At 29.1% G+C, this 19478-nt stretch overlaps 3 protein-coding genes across 7 annotated transcripts; all 3 read right to left on the reverse strand.

The window, feature by feature from the left end:
- Nucleotides 1-39: 39 nt before the first annotated feature.
- Nucleotides 40-10956, reverse strand: LOC127062159 (anoctamin-4). 4 transcript variants are annotated; one of them, XM_050989907.1, is made up of 15 exons: nt 10771-10956; nt 9200-9503; nt 8259-8646; nt 5657-5810; nt 4616-4898; nt 4373-4524; nt 4062-4307; nt 3771-3970; nt 3551-3688; nt 3241-3458; nt 2798-3106; nt 2409-2718; nt 2001-2206; nt 1515-1805; nt 40-1435 (listed from the first exon to the last, which is right to left on the reverse strand). In XM_050989907.1, exons 2-15 carry the CDS (start codon nt 9236-9238, stop codon nt 1121-1123), a joined length of 3249 nt encoding a protein of 1082 aa, XP_050845864.1. In that variant the 5' UTR covers nt 9239-9503; nt 10771-10956; the 3' UTR covers nt 40-1120. The 4 variants fall into 4 exon arrangements, with proteins under 4 accessions (XP_050845864.1, XP_050845863.1, XP_050845865.1 ...); XM_050989906.1 differs by having other exon boundaries at nt 10174-10956; XM_050989908.1 differs by having other exon boundaries at nt 9200-9261; nt 9391-10956.
- A 654-nt stretch (nt 10957-11610) lies between these two features.
- On the reverse strand, nt 11611-14965 carry LOC127062805 (uncharacterized). 2 transcript variants are annotated; one of them, XM_050991593.1, is made up of 9 exons: nt 14539-14965; nt 14224-14324; nt 13901-14145; nt 13603-13829; nt 13219-13515; nt 12950-13141; nt 12624-12865; nt 12237-12548; nt 11611-12136 (listed from the first exon to the last, which is right to left on the reverse strand). In XM_050991593.1, the coding sequence occupies exons 1-9, from the start codon at nt 14644-14646 to the stop codon at nt 12010-12012; spliced, it is 1851 nt and encodes a 616-aa protein (XP_050847550.1). In that variant the 5' UTR covers nt 14647-14965; the 3' UTR covers nt 11611-12009. The 2 variants fall into 2 exon arrangements, with proteins under 2 accessions (XP_050847550.1, XP_050847551.1); XM_050991594.1 differs by having other exon boundaries at nt 11613-12136; nt 14224-14347; nt 14539-14702.
- Nucleotides 14966-15865: 900 nt separating this feature from the next.
- Nucleotides 15866-18419, reverse strand: LOC127062808 (D-altritol 5-dehydrogenase-like). Its single transcript, XM_050991603.1, has 5 exons — nt 18206-18419; nt 17384-17641; nt 17054-17291; nt 16796-16977; nt 15866-16721 (listed from the first exon to the last, which is right to left on the reverse strand). Exons 1-5 carry the CDS (start codon nt 18341-18343, stop codon nt 16518-16520), a joined length of 1020 nt encoding a protein of 339 aa, XP_050847560.1. The 5' UTR covers nt 18344-18419; the 3' UTR covers nt 15866-16517.
- Nucleotides 18420-19478: the final 1059 nt, after the last annotated feature.

Here is a 19478-nt window from a genome sequence, read left to right on the forward strand (position 1 = left end):
TTATATTGATAACAGATAAATAATTATCTATCGTATATAAGTTATCTACATACGTGCTTATCGTCATCAATGGAATGTCAATTCTCTTTTGTATTTAAAAAGAACAAACATTATATAGGCTTTCGCTTTCTTAGCACGTAAACTGTGAAATAATTTATTATTACGATTATTTTACATTTGTTTAAACAATACTGCGTTTGCTTCAACATTATATAGCTATATTTGTTGTTGATAAGTGTCAGTATGACACGGAATTTATAATACATCGTCCTCATTAATAATTATAAATAATTAGGATACTTTTTCTAACGTACTTTTCTTTTTTCTCACATTATATAAATCGATTTCTTAAAAATATCTTCTTTATTTTTCATCAAAAATATTTCCTTGACAAATTGCCATAGTTCACTAATTTTATTTCGCATTTATTATGATTCAGGTAGAATAATATAATTATCATGTACAATTAAATAGAAATAAAAATATATATATATATTTTTCGATATATCTTCTAATAATTACGTAAAATTTTAACAATTCGAGGATAGATGATTCGAATGTGTATAAACTATACTAAACATCGGTCGATTGATATTTGGTCCCTAATATTTTACACACATACATTCATTTGATATAAGAAGTGTAACAATATATTACTATATATATATATATCGATATATTATCTGACATCACAAAACTATTAATTCCCACAAATTCATTGAGTAATTATATCGATCGACAAATTGATTGTTTATATATATATATATATGCTATATATCTTTGAAGTTACGAACATTCGTTTCATCACTATCACATAAGTGCAGGAAAACATCATAAAATATGATGGAAGCATTTATAATTTACAGATGCTATGTTTAAAAATAGAAATGCTATAATGGTCTAACAAAAGTATCGATGTGGGTAAAAAAAAAAAAAAAAAGAAATCTTAAACACGATCATAAATGTGCAGTACTATACATAGTATATACAACTGTTAATAATATACATCACAATAATATACATCACAATAATCGAAAATCTTTGAATAAGATTTTTGATTGAACGAGATAGAAAGAGAGAGAGAGAGAGAGAGAGAGAGAGAGAAAATACGTCGAATAATTTAAGTAACCTCCCACATAGTGGAACTGTCACTATATCTATGTACTCTCGAACCAACTTCAACATGGGCATCTAAACCATCACTTAATTTACTGAAACGTCTTGCCCAATTGGTTCTACCAGCAGCAGCAGCAGGTCTACCTATACTTCCAGCTTCCCTTAAAACAGAAAGTATATCCTCTTCATCTTCTCTACCTTTCAAACCCTTTTCATATTTAGCTTCTTGTGCTAACAAACGTTCTCGTTGAAGTTGTGTCGACAAGGCACGCGGTACAGCTGGTATAACATAACTCATTATCCCAGTTAATCCAAAAACCTATTATACATAAAGATGATCATAGTAATTTATCAAAATTATTATAATTATAATAAATGAAGATTTGTTTAAAACTTACGACATGTTCGAAAACAACTACGAAAGCTAATCGTGCTGCAAAAACATGCCAATATTGTGGGCTTAGTCCATAAGGATCTAATTTGTGATCAGGTCCATTTCTGTATCCTCTGTATTGGCATGTTTCTGGATGTTTATTGTCTGCATCGCTTTTCATATCGTCACGATAATGAGAAGTATTGAATTCTGATAGAGAACTGTCAATATAACCGACTAAATCTTCCGTTGGAGAATATACAAATGCGTAGACACTTCGTGGAATGAAATCTGAGGTATAAGCGATAACGAATGCCTGTTGAAACGTTTTAATGTTTTAAAATTAGAAAATTGATATAACGATATGACGTTATATGACAGTATAATATTATATGATAGTATATCATTGTAATAACATTATGTCGTTATTTTATGACTCCATTTTTAAAACGTATTGTATTATCAAACTTATATAAAAATACGATCTTTTTATATTAAATTAATTACATACATTTGATACCACAGCAACGTAAGTGACACCACGAAGAATACCATACCAAGCACCTATATCTGCCACTCTTTCTGCCAAAGGTCTTCGTGATTCTTTTACCATCTTATAAGCATCTAATCTTATTTCTGCGATATTATTTAATAAAGCGAATAATGGTGCTAATGGAAACGCTGCTACGAAGAGAGTTACGAAACCATACTGAAGAACTATAAATAATATATATATTATTATTTAATTATTATATTATATATAATTTATAGGAGTATAAATTATATATAATATTATTTATTAATTATAAAAAATATTCATTATTATTCATTTTTATTTATATTACGATAATATCATGATATTATTAATAAATTATTTATATATTACATAGAAATAGTTTAAAGAAAAAAAAATACATACCCATTTCTAAATACTCATCGAAAAGTGCGAGTCTTCCAGGATCTTGTAATTGATAATCTCTTTCCCAAGAGGTATATTGTCTGCCATGATCCTTCGTAGCAGCGACTTGAGTTCTTTTGCGCCACCAATTCCAAAATTTTGGAGATAGAATCTCAACGAAATTATTGAAACACTGTTTGCCAATCATTATGATAGCTAACTGAATGCATACTTCAGAGAGACAACCTGCTGGATCACAGACGTCTGTCTTTATACGAAAGAATTCGGATGATCTAGCATCTTGATCGCCAGGATGTACAAAAAATCTTCCCTGATTAACATTAAAAAAAGAAAAAAAAAGGAATATCAAAGAAGTATATGATTAGAAATGGGTATATCATTAGATGTACCTTGAAGAATGCTATGTAAATCAGAGAAGAATAAAAATTAACGAATTCAAAAAGAAATATCTTGAACGTGAAACTAGATTCGTATTCGGTTTGAGTTCTTGGATTTTCCATGTTTACCATCCATCTAGCTAATCGATGATATATACGGGTAAGTATCATGATTATCACTAAATTGATCAAGGCTGCAGTCATCGAAGTGAATATCTTTGCGTGTTTTTGTAAGAAAGCACCACCGCCACCGTAAAATACGGAAACGAGAGATATACGATATATTATTGTACCTAGTACTGCACCAAGGACAACGCATATCTAAAAAAAAAAAAAAAAAAAAGAACAAGAAAAAATCTAAATAAATATCGTCAGTTTTGTTATTTCCAAAAAAAAAGAAAGAAAGAAAGAAAAAGAAATAGAAAAAAGAAGAAATTTTTGTTCAGTAGTTTTACCATAAAAAACACAAGGGAACCAGTAGCAAAAAATCGCATAACTTTCGACCATGCTGGTAAATATGGCTCACGTTCTCTGGTAACTGGATTTATGCGAAATGTTTTCACTGACGTTTCAAATTCGGGCCTAGGTTCCTCGTCATCCTCTGTATTTTGAAGATCCCATTCCCAAACGAGAACAGCTTGTCGCCGTTTCCATAATTCTAAGAACGTCGTAGCTACCACAACGATATTGCAATAAAAGTATTTGATTTACATACATGTACGTAAATGTATATAAATATAATCATGAATTAATATAACGTTTTACCCCAGAATGACATAAAAATGGCGAAGAAAACGGTCGCAGGATTATCGAACAGATATGTTAACTTAGAAAATATACAAGATTCACCGAGTCTTTGATAACCACAAGCTTTATCACAGAGCGGACATAACGTGATATTTCCTAAAAAATTAAGAAAATATATGTGGTAATAAAAATATGTGAGAGACATAGATAGTTGCGTTATTTATAATTAAAAATTTACCGGCTATCTTATCATCGCATATTTCTTTGCTAGGTACGTTATCCGGTCCTTCCATACTTCCTAGACCATATATAAAACATAGAAGACCAACCACAGCTGGTGCAACCAAGCATTCCGTGTAAAAACCAAGCCAAGCAAAATATAAAGCTACTTTTTCACCAAAGTATCGTCTTATCAACCACAATGGTTGTTTCTTAAACCTAAAAGTAAAGATTAATTGTTCACAATTAATTGTTCTCTACAAAAAATGCCTATAAGTTCTATTTGTGTTATTATTTTGAGGTTTCTTACCATTGCATTGGACTAGCCCATATCAAATAAAGCAAATGTCTGTCTAAAACTTCACCATTATTCTCTGGCTTGTTGTATGGTCCTTCGTGCAAGGGATAACAATCGAGATAAGTACCATCTGCAACAAGTCTACGAATCCCAACTTTATCATGCGCTTCGTCGTATCTTGCACGTAACAATATTTGCATCACTATTAACGATCTCTGCGCTGGTGTGTATGCGGTATCTCGATCCTTTACGACGAATCTTATAATGTTATTGATTAGTAGAAATCGATCAAGTATTTTTTAAACGTTGATATTATCAATTACCTTTCTTCTCGATCACCAGAATCAACACTGTCATAAAAACTAGGTTCTTCGGGATATCGATCGGTATCCCATTGATGAAGTTTTCGTATCCAGCTGGTCCACTTTAACCATTTATCCCAAAATTTGGGCCTTCCTTTTGTACCATCCGTACCCTGTTGACGTTAATATAAAAAGATATATTTCGATGAAAATAAATAATGAATAATAATAACGATAATAATAAATTTTGTATTTTTTACTCACCCATGCTTTGACTGATATAGTGATAAATCTTTTTGTTGGTAGTTTCAAATTCATAACTTCGGCATATTGTATTTTTATTTTCCAGGGTATATGAAGTTTGAGAAAAAACGTTTTACCATCAAAAGAATTTTCCTTTGGTTCTAATTCGAGTTGCAAGCCTTCCGTTAAAAGACTTTGTTGAAATACACGTCTCTGTTCTCTTCGTTTTGTCTCCAATTCCGTCAGGACACCCTCATTTTCTTCTTGATAAACGAGCACCATATCGATTCGTCTTCGGCCATCACTGAAAAGACGATAAAAATCTTACGACGTTAGTTTAAGTTCTTAAAAAAAAAAAAAAAAGATTGTCGAGCTATTTAATGGTCTCATTAAAATGAAAATTATTATGAGAGAGAGGTTTCATTTTTAACTCGAAGTCTACTCTCTTTTCTTCTTCTCTCTTTTTTTTCTGTCCCTTTTTACGATATATTTTTATCGCCAGTATCTATCATTACGCGTTATATATATAGAACAAAATAGTTCTTCATGACTTCGTAGACGTAGTCGGTCAATTATTCAGTTCAACCTTTGACACGCTCTATTTTACAGAGAACCATGTATTTCAGTAATTATTTAATAATTTGTGGCTAAAGATATAAGTGAAATAGGTAACAAGGTTCTTCCTATTCTTCTTCCTAAGCTTTTTAAAATTTGCGTGCAGACAGGAGAACGATAATTCTCAGATAACGATCGACGATCCTATTTTATTTCTATTTTTATTTTATTTTATTTTTTTTAATTTCTATTTCCTTTTAATCTTTCTTTCTTCATTTTAATTTTTATTTTATATTTCCTTTTAGTTCTTCTTCTTTAATTATTTATTTATTCATTCATTTATTTATTATTTCAAACCGAGCTTTCTTTTCAAGAGAAAATTCTCTTTGCTGTACTAAACATTATCAAACACACACACACATACATTTTTTCTTTTCATTACACATTCAGACAGAACGCACAAATATAGAAATAATTTTTAAAAATATAAATAATTCTTGAACTTACCGAAAATATAACGTGTCCGAAGCGATTTCATTTTCGGCGAATGATCCTTTACGAGATAAACTTTCCTTTGCGATTTCATCAAAATCCGTGGGAAATGGTGTATTCGGTAACGATGGACTACTTTCCGGTGATCCCGGGGCCGTAAGTTTAGGACCTTTAATATAAATCAAATAAAACGATATATATATATATATATACATAAAACTTATTCTCAAAATTTGTATAGATCATTCAAAACGCAATCCTGTTTCTTATACCAATTATAAACAAATTCAGAAAAAATGTTCAATCTTGTAAAAAAATTAATCATAGCGATTAAAAAACCAAAATAAAAAAATATGAAACCCTCTTTCAATTCTTTGTCCCTATAGAGAATTTACAAACGTGTAATTACACCAGCAACTATCAGACGAGATCTTCACGATAAGATCCTTTAATGCAGTTTCGTGCAATCACTGGAACGTTCAACGATATACACATTTGTACAACCTGTTGAATGTAAATAAAGTAACTACGATATAACAAGACTACGCCAATGGTCATTTAAAAAAAAAAAAAAAAAAAGGAAAATGTTACGAACGTGAGAATATTTTTACATTTTTCCTTCTCTCTCTCTCTCTCTCTCTCTCTTTTATTTATTTTTTTTTCTATTTTTTCTTCTTCTTTCTTTTTCTCTCTCTCTCCTTTTTTTTTTTCAAGATATTCAATCTCTACGAAAAAATTCTTTCAGAATGTATATAGTGTCAATATTGAATTTAGAATTTATCAATAGAAATAATAAGGGTAGCGAAAGGGCAAGACATTTACAACTGTCGTTCGGTCTTCCTCATTTTATGAACATGTGTCGAGGTCTAACATTGCATTATTAACAATGCAATGATTCGTGACATACTGACATTCGCATGTATATTGATCGGCATATAACCGACTTATATAGCTTTATGTTAGTCGAAGACAGGTGTGTTTCCGAATCAAATATATATATATATATATATATATATATATATATATATATATATATATCCGACGACGTATGTACATAATTAGATCGTTTCTTTACACATTCGTGTACGTGGATATATATATATATACGTGGACATCGAACTTAATGATGAAAGAATAAATGGAAGTGGACTTCTTATTTCTCTCTCTCTTTCTTTCTTTCTGATTCCCGATATATTTCTTCTTCTCTAACCAAATTAAATCTCTATTATTATTTGATAAAAATCTCACGTTAATCTTTTGATCAATATACTGTTATTCCTTTATTTTTATATAACTCATAATCTTTATATAATGCCTATACACTTTTAGATCGTCCATGAACATTTATCGTTATATAAGTTCCATTAATTCGACTTTTAGAGAAAAATATTGTTATTAATGTAGAATATTGAAGATTGACAATTTTAATTCGAACGATTTAATATTATCATTTGTTGACGTAATCGATCGATTTCATTTGAACGAACGGAAATATATGTTGCTGCGATTATTGGATTTTTATGTGTATGTTTGTGTATGAGAAAGGATATGTGGGTGATCGAATATTTTTTATGTTCTCTCCTTGACAAAAAAAAAAAAATAGAATCTGCTTCACAAAAGGACAAAGGATATGACAAAACGTTACTTACATATTTATGATTCCATTAACATCTCTAGTAGTACAAGTAAACGACAATTGATACGCGATTTTCAAACTAATCACGCACGAAGATACGTGTCTACTTCGAAATCATTTATATCACTTTCTCGTGCTTCGCATTTTAAGAAAGTATTGATCATCGATCGATCTTTATCGATGTGTATCCATCAATCGATGGAATGAATTTAAATGAATCGATTTATTGTTTTATATAATATATTTCGTAAATCGGTAATCATTGTCATCGATTTTCAATTGATATTCTTTATGTCCTTTGATATGTAGGATAATTAACATAATTTTGTAATCAATTAGATATTACAGACAGATTGAAACGATATTCTATCGATCTTTTACAAAAATAAATATATTCATCTATATTTTTAATAAACTTTTCATATAGAAATATTGAAGATATAGATAAATTTATTGGAACACTTTTGAAATTAGATTTCATTTCTATTATCGGAGGATACAGTCTTAGTTCTTCAAAGCATCGTAAAAGAAAAAAAAAAAAAAAGAAAACAAAAAGAAAACAAAATCTTAGAAATTTTTTTTTTAAATAAAATTTGCAGAAGTGAATGCTTATTAATTATCTAATTGTACGAATTATCTAAGAATCTTCACCTTTAACATACCAAACTGATGCAGTCATGTTTTTCTTCAAATATTTACAATCTCAATGAATTCATTACCATCGAGATCTTAATTTATAATAATTTAAGATAATCATTAACACTCTTTTTGTTATTTAATATTTAAATAAACGAAATTTATATTAATTTTTATGTTAATAATACCGACAATAAATACTTATTGGCCATCAATCAATTATCAAATACGTGACTCCTCCTCTCTCTCTACATATCCATGTACGTAAAAAAAAAAAAAAAAAAAAAAATACAGAGAGAAAAATAAAAAAAAAATAAAAGGTATGAAGAAGACGAGAAAACCTACCAAATGCATCACGTGCCGTCAAATTGGTCCCAGATGGGTATACACTGGTTTTGGACGTTTTTCTAGGAATTTTTGGCGAGCCAGGTTTCGATGGATTTTCCGTTGCGATTGAAAGATATGGCAGTATGTTGTTCTTGTCTGACTCGTAAAGGATTTCTCTACTCGAATGATTCCAAGCTGTTGTTGACTTGGCGTTACTCGAAGAAGTAGTAGAAATGCTTCCCGATTTACTGTTACTTTTAGCTGGTGTCGATCTCGTCGACGTAATCGACGATGCATCACCCGATTCGATCGATCTTGTATCACTCAAATGTGATTCACTGATGCTCAACTCGGAAACGTTTTGCGGAGCGTCACCTACGGTGCTTGATCTTCTACTGTGAGCGTTCTGCAATCCACAGTTAGGTGCTTTACGATCTAGTTGATATCATCATTACGCATCGAGTACATATTTCATTCGCGTTCTTTCAATCGTCCTAGTAAGTACTTACTTACAAAGTATTCGGTATGTCTATCGCATCAACGATACATGTATGTATGTATGTATGTATGTATGCATGTATGTATGTATGTATGTATGTATGTATGTATGTATGTATGTATGTACGTATGTATGTACTATCAACGTTCAAGGTTACATGTCTTAATAAATATTAAACTCGACTACTTTTATATTTCCGTCAAAAAAAAAAAAAAAAAAAAAAAAAAAGAAAAAAAATGAAGATATAGAATCGTAAATATTTCAAAACAAATTCGTAAAACTTCTAGTACCGAATATATTAAATTAATTTTTTTCATACGGACACATACACACACAAAAACAGAAGTTGTTGACTTATCGCGGATGCGAAAAATTGTAATAAATATTTTCGAATCAATAAAATATACGAAAGATGAAAATGGAGAAACGATGAGAATTTGTAATTATAACGAAAATATACCTGAGTTTCGTCTTCGAGCGTAAGTGTACTATCACCCATTTTAGTTCAAAAGGTCATACTATCTATCGGTCGACGATAATATACACACACACATATATGTATATATATATATATATGTGTGTGTCGATGGATAAGTATTTAGATTCTTGTTGATTTCGAATAATTGATAGTCATTCTAAAAATATTCATACGTATTTCTATAGGATCGATGATTGGAATAGAAACTTGGCCGGTGTCCATAGTTAGCAGCTTATGTTTGTTGAAGGAACGAAATCCTTTAACAACAGCTATAACGAATCTTTATCTAAACATCGATAAAATTCTATTGATATATAAATACTTCCTTTTTTAATTTGTAATCCTTCAACATTAGCGTTTCAGATTACGATGATCGTTCGACGATGAGTCGATGGCATTTTCATAAAAAAAAAAAAAAAAAGAAAAAGAAAAAAGAAAAAAAAAAAAAAGAAAAACAAACGTATGAAAGTTAAGAAAAAGAAAAGTTCAGAAAAAGAAGAATAATCGATCAGAGAACCGATCACTTAGGATTGTGTGTAGTCGACCTCGTTGCCTGGACTATTCTTCAATTATGAATGGTAAAAGACTGGTCTGGTCTATAGTTATCGCTGACCCCACCTCGACCAGGATGATCGTGTTAGCCTTGGCCGAACGCATAGGGCAAAGAAACTTTGGTAACATTCCGCTAATAACATTCCAACCCTTGTATGTGTAACATCTAAATCCGATTTAATTCGACGTTAGACAAATTTTTTTTTTTGTTTCCTTTTATCATCATCATTTTCTTTTCGTTATTTTTTCCTTTCTTTTTTTTAAACGTTGTGTTTATATTTTTTATCTCTCTTTTTTTTTTTTGTACGACACATCGATCGTTCGACATTAACGATTTTTCTTCTTTTCTCTTCTATCACTTTGACTTTCTATCCTATTATTTGCGAATTATGTTATTATATTACCATCATGTCCCATTCGGCCCCTCTAGTTTCCATTTTAATGATATGTTCTATACAACGAGCGATTGATTTTTATTAAACCCTTACGAGAATAAAGTTTTTAACCAGAATCACTTCTTCCAATGATTTATTATTACCACTTTACGATCATTCATTTTTCTTATACTCCGTGATTTATAAAATGATTCTATCCATTAAAAAATATCACTGTCATTTCTTTTGCGCACTATGTATCACGTATTTAACGATTTTCGTTTTGTTTAAAGACTCTTCCTTTCTCTCTCTATCTATCTATCTATCTATCTATCCGTCTCTCTCTCTCTTTTTTTCTTTTTAAACGATAAAATATTCGTTCTCTTTCTCCATAACATCGTATTAATCATTATTCAATGATAAAATTCGTAAGAAAGATGCAATTAAGTTTAATCGTTCAATAATAAAGGCCCGGATGAAGATAAATTAAAAAAAAAAGAAAGAAAGAAAGAAAAAAAAAAGAGAGAAAAAAGAAAAGAAAGAACAATATTTAATAAAATGTATGTGTAACAAGTTCAAGGGTACGTTCATTAAGCCTTTTATATTTATCTATCTATCCATTCCAACCGTTTGATATTATAGTAATTTCTCTTTCATGGTTCTTTTATTTTGAAAAAGAAAAAAAAAGACGTGTTTTCTTAACAGTCGACAAAACAACACGAAACTGTTGTTTCACGTTTACTATCCTGACACAGGACAGAGGATACGTAAGAGTGTCACGTCGCTCGTTTCCGCGGCGATACTGTGACATATACTAACCCCCGCGTGGCTAGAGAATACTTATATGTTATGCACACATGGTCACGCTTATATATCTGCTAACATTGTCACCGTATTAGTCATTTTATATATTGGAAGGACGTGGGTGTGTCATTTAAGGGTATTCTCTTAAACATGTATATATAACACGTGTAAATATCAAACGTGTAGATATATATATATATTTGACCACTTTAGGATTTCATCCCCTCACATCATAGCAGACACATGCACACTACGTTTACATTAATAGATAAAGGAACATCGTTTTTCGAATCTCTATGGTAACAAGATGAACACAACACTTATTACACGTGGATAATCGTTGCAAACTTGAAATGCCAAAACGTGAACTATATAAATATTTATTGCTGGAAAAGAGTTATATCTATGTATTACGTATATGTGTGTGTGTGTATAAGGTGATGATACATGCATTTACCACCTGTCATCGCTCGCATCATTTACACCCATGGATAAACTTTTATTATAAAGTTTTAGAATGTCTTTGAGCGTGTAACCAATAATGTAACTAAATTGAAGATCTGGAGGATCTAGCAGTCCGTTTCTATTATACTTTTCTTGTTTTATTTTATTATTATTAATGTATAGATTGATGTAGACATAGGGAGAAAAAAAAAGAAATATGTAATATAGAGAATAATTTATAACGAGTATGAGTTACATATAATTCGTACACCTAAAATATTTTTAAAAGTTACCTTGTGTTACGTATATTTTATCTTACGGATTGAATTATCAACGATTTTCGTTGACTTTGCTTATCGTAGATGTTTGTCGGAGAAAGTAATTTTACCGACATTTCATTGATTAAATTTATTCAATATATATTAAACAGCGTATATAATTTAATATGATACTATTGAAAAATTAAAATATAATAATATCAATATTAATATTTTGCTTTCTAATAAAAGAATGATTTATTCACATTAAAAAATATAGTACTGCTTTAGCAGTATAATTTATATTATAATTAAAAAGGCAGTTTTATGAGCATTATAGATTTATAAATAATATGATATATCACTTATTATTAGCACTATCAATCATGTATAACAGTAAAGTATATCTTTGCATCCATTCTGTAAATGTTAAATCGTCTACAGTTTTATCTACGAGAGCCATAACTTCTTGAACGGTTTGATTACTCCTACAAAAAAATAATTTTAAATATTTATTATACGATCTTATACAAAAAAATATATATATAAGTTATGCAAGTATGAGATCTCAGAATTGTTACACGTTACCAAGCGTTTAATGCAACATTAAATGCATCGATTTCTTCCTGTGCTTTACTACAGTTACGTTGTGACGATGTCAATAATTCCATAGTATCATAATCTTTAATAGTATCGTTTTCTATAAAAACGTGTAAATCATTGTCTTCATCTGTTAATGGAGTCAAAATGTTTTTATATGTGTTATTTGTTATTAAATTTTTATAACAATCTATCAGATAATATATTGGTGCTTTTATCATTGGGAAGTATGGCATAATATTGGGAACATTTAAATTTGTCATTAAAACAGACGCTTCTTTCAAGCAACACGTTTCATGTCTAGAAAAACAATAAAAATGGTGCTCTATTAAGATATTCTTTATATACATACCTTAATATTATATACGTACTCACCTGAAAGATTGAATTTCTCCATGGAGTATTATTTTTTTTAATGCTCTGATATCTAAGACATCATAAAATATATGTAGTTCAGTCGTTAAATCCTTATTTAACCATTCGAAGTTACTATTATCAGCTCGTAGAGCTAGAAGATTCATACATTCAGTATGGACATTATTTTTTATTCTTTTTATAATGCATTCAGCAGATTTTAACAGTTGTAACGATCGTTGTATATTTTCAACACATTTCTCCTTTAATAAACTTATTATTATGATATGTTTACGTAATTCTTTGATATTCATTTTTTATCATTAATTAGTTTTAAAATAACTTACTATTTCCGAGTCAATCGTATGAATCTCCGATAACAATCTTTGAAGTTCTAAAGTTATTGTGTTATTATCATTGCACTCTGATTGGATCAGTTTAATTTCATTCTGCAATACTCTTTCCTCTGCTTCCAATTTTTTCACTTCTAATGCCAAAGTTAACCACTCGCTGAGGTCAATATGATTTTCAGTACTAGTCTTTAAAATTAAAATCACATGTAATATCTATGAGAGTTTATGAGTTTGTTTAAGTCGAATATAAAATAATAATTTACCTCAATATTTGTAATATATTTCATAACATTATTTTCACATTCTTTTGCTTTTGTTTCAAAAAATAATTTTCTTGAAATTGTGTAAATATTTTTCCCACATAATTTAGCAATACCAATATCAATGTCTTCTCCATTTGTATTTACATCTTCTGTGTCAGGATCGTCTTTATTTTCTGTAGTAGTTAAACTTCTCAATTTCAATAAATTTTCCACATCTTGGCATAGTCCTTGATATAATTGAGCCCATAATGTAGACACTTTAATATGTCCAAGTAAATTTGATATCTTACTTTTCACCTAACACATTATTAATTTATTAATATTTATTTCATCGCGCATTTGTTTTTCTTTTTTTTTTTTCTTTTTTAATAGTACGATACACACCTCTCTTTTGCTTGCTCCAAAACAAAGTGTAGTTACTGTGTCTAAGCTTTGCTTTAACATATTTTGATTTAATTCTTCGGATGTCTGTGGCATTAAATTTTGGCATATAAGTCTCATATTATTACTATCATCGAGTTGAGTACGTACTTCGTTATATTTTATTTTTAATAATGCTTTCTTGATTTTTGCCAATGAATACTTTGATTTAATATTTTTCAAATGTTTCACTGTAATTGTTAAATTTTATATAAAAGTTATTTAATTTAATACATAAAGAAAGATTTCATATACGTCATACCTCTTTGACGGACCAAAAAATCTTGTTGCTCGTATTCTTCTTTCAACGACGAAGAAACGATTTTAAGCCTATTTCTTTCTGCTTTTAAACGTGAAATATCTTGTATGCATTGGATAGTAGCATCTTTCTTTTCATGTCTTAATTTGTACAATAATATATTTTTTCTTACTTCTCTTACATCCTTACTGGTGAATGTTGCATTACCTATTTCAGACCATAACAATTCTAATATTCCTTTACATAATCTATAAAAAGTATAGTTTCTTAGTTAAATTATTAAATTCTACGTTCATTTTTAATACTAATAAAAATGATGAACAAACGTTTTCTTTATAGGATCTGTACATGCAGTCGGTGGACATTCCAATCTCCGTGCCCAATCGAAGTTATTCATGGGATTGTCCATATTTACGAATCTCTGGAACTAGGTTAAAACGACACTATCAACTAAAAAAAAAAATTCATTATTAATAGCAAAACTATTAAAGTAACATTAATTAATACTCCAGTAGTATTGCTTTCATAAAACAATATTTGAACGTTCACATAATTTTATTTTATGGTTAGAAATATAGATACAAGGAATAAAGAAGGAATTACTTGCTAATAAATGATAGATTCTTCATAAATATACTTACCATTGAAACCAATAACTTAATAATAGTTGATATTCTTTCTTGTAGGTAAACATAAATTAAGGCGTCATAAAAAATTAAACGAAACACTGAGTCTATTACAAAAACCATTCGTAATCATTAGTCTTCGTACACTTTAATATCGATTAATTATTTATAATAGTAACACATAAGATTACTAATAAAACAACAATCTTTTAAAGATCATTACTTTCAATATAAAGATAAAATATAAAAATTGTCAAAAAATACAATTTTGAATTACTGTTCATTTACAACAATATTTTAAATTTATACATTACGCATGCGTGCTTTTGATTGGTGTTGAAATATTGGTATCGTGTCGTCACGAAGAAGTAGTACATTATTTTGATCCAGAGGTCTCTAATGTTCAATTTTTATAACCTCGCTAGAAATTTATATTTATAAGAATATTTGTGAATATATTATTTAAATTTGAATCACGCTTATGAAAAAGTAATATATGAAATATATTATATAAAATGCTTATATAATTTAGCATAAGAAATTTATTATATTCAATATACGATTTATTTATTTTTAATTTGGCATCACTGTACGGGGACAGTTAAAATAAGCGGGAAATGAGTATAAAATACATGAATATAAAAAATGAAGTTAGCTGTATAACGTCAGTTTAAGACTGTTCACCATTTTTCGCTCTTAAAGTGTATGACTTTAACGACAAATATGAACAAAATATGAACTATAATAGAGAAACAATGTTCCTGCTATGCAACTATTGTGTCGATATATAAACATTCGTAAGTTATACTCCTTTTATACGTAATAAAAATTATCGTATGTAGTAAATATGATCAAATAGTCATATTTGATAAAAACAAGAAATCATATGCTAATCATACCAAATACGATTATGAAATTTTTAATCTTTTGTTTAATTTATGATATTTGAAAATATATAAAAGTTGATTAGAAGAACGTCTTACAGTAAAAACTTGTTTACATCCTATCGAATGTTAAATCGAATATTTCGATCTTGTTTGTAAAAGTAATATATATAGAATAAATTAATTGTTTATATTCGTTCATATTAATGTAACGAAAAAAACAAAATGGACGGGATTTATTCAACCTTGAACCAATGGTTTCTGAGATGTTTGACATTCTGCTAAATGTTTCTTATAAACATAATATTTTTACGTCTCTAATATATAAAATAACAATCAGGAATCAGGAATCATCTACTTCATGGAAACAAAATATATTTCTCTCAAGCGTTTATGTGAAAATCGGTAGTGGGGATAGAAGCTTCTTCTCTTTTGTCACAAAATTCAAGAGGCGCCACTATACAAAACCTTTTTTTATATGAAAAATGTCGATAACAGTACTGTTTACGGTAACAGTGAGTTCAAGCGTAATTCTTGACAGATTTTGACGAACGATGTCTCATTTTAAAGATGAAGATTTAAACGAGAATATAGCTTGTTCGAATCTTTGAAAAAGCTTTATTTTAATGTATAAACTATTCTCCAAAAGTATCATTATTTAACACGATTTTTTTTTAAAGAAAAAGCTTTTGTAAAAATTTGATCATATTCTCTTTTTAAATCTTTATCTTTAAAGTGAGGTCTAGTTCATCAAAATTGATTAAGAATTACGACTGTACTCGTTGTTGACATAAATTATTAGAAAATCAATGAACGGCTTTAATGAGAATAATTTTTAAGGTTATTTTTTTCTGATTTGTTTAATAAGCTTTATTAAATATATATATATATATATATATATATATATATATATATATATGTATGAATTACAAATTAGATACAGCTTTATCACTTAATATTATTTTTGTAATGTTTTCAAAGCTAACGGAAAATAAGTGTAAAAAATGTAATTTGGATAAAATTTGTAATGCGTATAATTGATACTAGCGTAATGCAAATAATTTTGTAAGTCATCTTTTCCTAATTTGGTTAATGAGCTATATATAAAAATTATAATTTAAATATAGCTTTACTGATATCACCTTTTTTAAGTGTTTCCAAAGCTTCACGGTATTGGGAAAGAGTATAAACTTTAATACCTAATTTATCAAAATCTAAATATTGATCAGCCATAGCTTCCAAAAGAGATAATGATCTAGGAAATGTGTGAGGATTTATATTCACACCCACAATACTCAGTTCCTTTTTGAATATCTATACGAGTAATTAATAATTAGTACAATTAAAAAAAAAAGTTAGATAACTGTATATATAAATAATTCTCTTACTTGATATGGTTCGATAGACATCTTTGTTTTAGGATTAGCTACACCAAACATGCAAAGACAACCACCAGGTTTTAACAATTGCATAGCTGTTTCCATAGCAGGACCAGAACCACTACAGTCCACTACTAAATCAAACTGATCATTTGCAAGTTGATTAGGTTCTTTTAGCTTGTAATTTAAACCTGAAAATATTTAAATAGTTTAGTTATGATAGGTATAACTTTTGAAATTAATAATGATATAATTAATTATATTTACCAAGTTTGGAAGCTATCTTTCTTCTTTTTTCTTGAGGTTCACTAATTGTTACTGTATTTCTTAATCCACGTAAGTGTAACAAGCAAGACCAAAAAAGACCAATGATACCTGCACCAATAATCAGTACTTGATATCCTACATGTATCGTACCAATCCTTTTCAATCCATGAGCCAAACAAGATAATGGTTCTGTAAGTGCAGCTTGATGCATTTGAACTTTATCCGGTATTAAGTGTATCTTAAAATCATTATTATTAAATATGTATGAATCAACATAGATAGAATACATAGATTTGACATAAATATTATTATCGGTGAATATAAATATACCTGAGATTCTGGAACAAGGACATGAGTCGCCCAACCACCATTTCGATAAATACCGATAGTGTTTCTTAATCCACCAACTCGGCAAAAATGATAATTTCCAATATGACAATCGGTACATTTATGACATCCACTGTTAGGATCTACTGTAACTCTTTGACCAATTTTAAAATTAGTTACAGCACTTCCAATTTCGTCAACTGTACCACAAAATTCATGTCCAAGAACAAAAGGACCATCATCTTTACATGTAAATGCACCCTGTGACATAATTTCTATTTTAAGTAAAATTATTAACCAAGATATGAATTAGCGTGTACTCGTGCGATATACGATTAAACATTGTATCGATTCAGTCACATTGTTGCATAACCGAATATTTCTTAATTCATATATTTTTGTTGTCGTAGCGTTTCGTGATAATTTGTTTTGTAACTTTCTTCGCGATAACGACAAATACGTAATTTTATTCAACGACACGAGTAAAATAATGTTGAACGAAATTTAAAAAAGAAGAAAGAAATCAACGCGTTTATCGCGTAATTCGATTTATTCTTTTCAATTTGAACATAAGACGTCAGAAAAATGTTCTACAATAGTTTCTTTCTTTTCTTTTCTTTCTTTTTTTTTTTTTTTTAGAAATAAATAGAACATCAGAGCGCATGTACAGAGTGATAAATATAATTCGATCGGTACTATATTTAAACTTCGTAATCAAACGAAACAATTAATTCAATTATAATCAAAGACAATTAACTCGCGTTACGAGAACTCTCGTGAAAAATGATTACAATGGTAAGAATGATCTAAAAATAAATGACATACTTCCAAGATATGTAAATCTGTTCCACAAATTCCCGAGTAAGCGACTTTTATTCGCACTTCGTCGGGTTTTGGTATCGGAATCGAAGTTTTCTTTAAAGTAAGCGTTTTGCTTAATGGATCAAAGGATAGACACTCCATATCTATCTATCTGTTTCACAAATGTAATAACACTGTTGCGCGTTCAAGACTAAAAATCCAACTAAAAACGGGCTTAGGTTCTCTGGCTGCTTATAAATCGTTTGCATGGAAATTTTGTAATTCTTTGTAGTTAATTCATTGGGGTCATGTGAATATATCTAATCAGTGATACTAATCAGTGAACTTAGTGACGAAACGACTGTTGCATTCCCGATTGGTCAATAAAAAGCCATGATAGCTTTGAACAAATATATGTATATTCTTAACGTGTCACGTTTAATACGAACGTTTTAACGTTCAGATAGAAATAATTAAATGAAATTCGTTTCGAAAATATGAACAAATAACTTCGTTAATCGATATATATAGAAGATACGTGCTAATTGAATTTTTCTTTAATTTTTCTTTTTTACGTATTTCCAAACGAATATTACGAAATAACAAAAAAAAAAAATAAAAAATAAAAAGAAATTAAAAAATCTCGTTAACGCTAACATATTCTAGATAAAAGATATAATAATACTTGTTAGTTATATAATACTTTTAGTTATATAATACATAATGCTTTCATGGTTATTTTCCAAGGTTACGACTTAGTATCTGAGAGATTTGCTTTTTCGAAAAATGAAAAATGATTGCCTCAGGTACTCTCCATGCTATTCGTGGTATAAATTTTACCAACAATCGACTTCGTTAACCGAAATCCCTGTGGAACACCCCATGACATCGACGGAATCAATGAAACGGTATATTTCGTGGCAACGTGACTCTAACACCTGCTCGAACACAGGTAACTGGCAAAACTTTTATTAGAAACTAGTCTAACAAAAAAAGAAAGAAACGGAAAAGTAAAGAATGAACAAGAAAATAAATGATCTTTATCAATGATATGAAAGACCGACTTAAATACGATAATACGCCTACCCTACGTGATTCGTAGCATAGTAAAACTGTGTTTGCTTTTGAGATTAACGATCACAATAGATCGCATTGTAATATTATCACGTATTTATTTCTTTCCAATTATTATCCGATCATTCGAAAAATTTATTTCGTCTGGGGTGTCCTAGAGTTCACGATATTTTATATTTAAAATTATCACGTTTATTAAGGACACCTCCGATTTCTATATAAT

The sequence above is a fragment of the Vespula vulgaris genome, chromosome 3 (assembly GCF_905475345.1).
Source record: "Vespula vulgaris chromosome 3, iyVesVulg1.1, whole genome shotgun sequence".
Taxonomy (NCBI): Eukaryota; Metazoa; Arthropoda; class Insecta; order Hymenoptera; family Vespidae; genus Vespula; species Vespula vulgaris.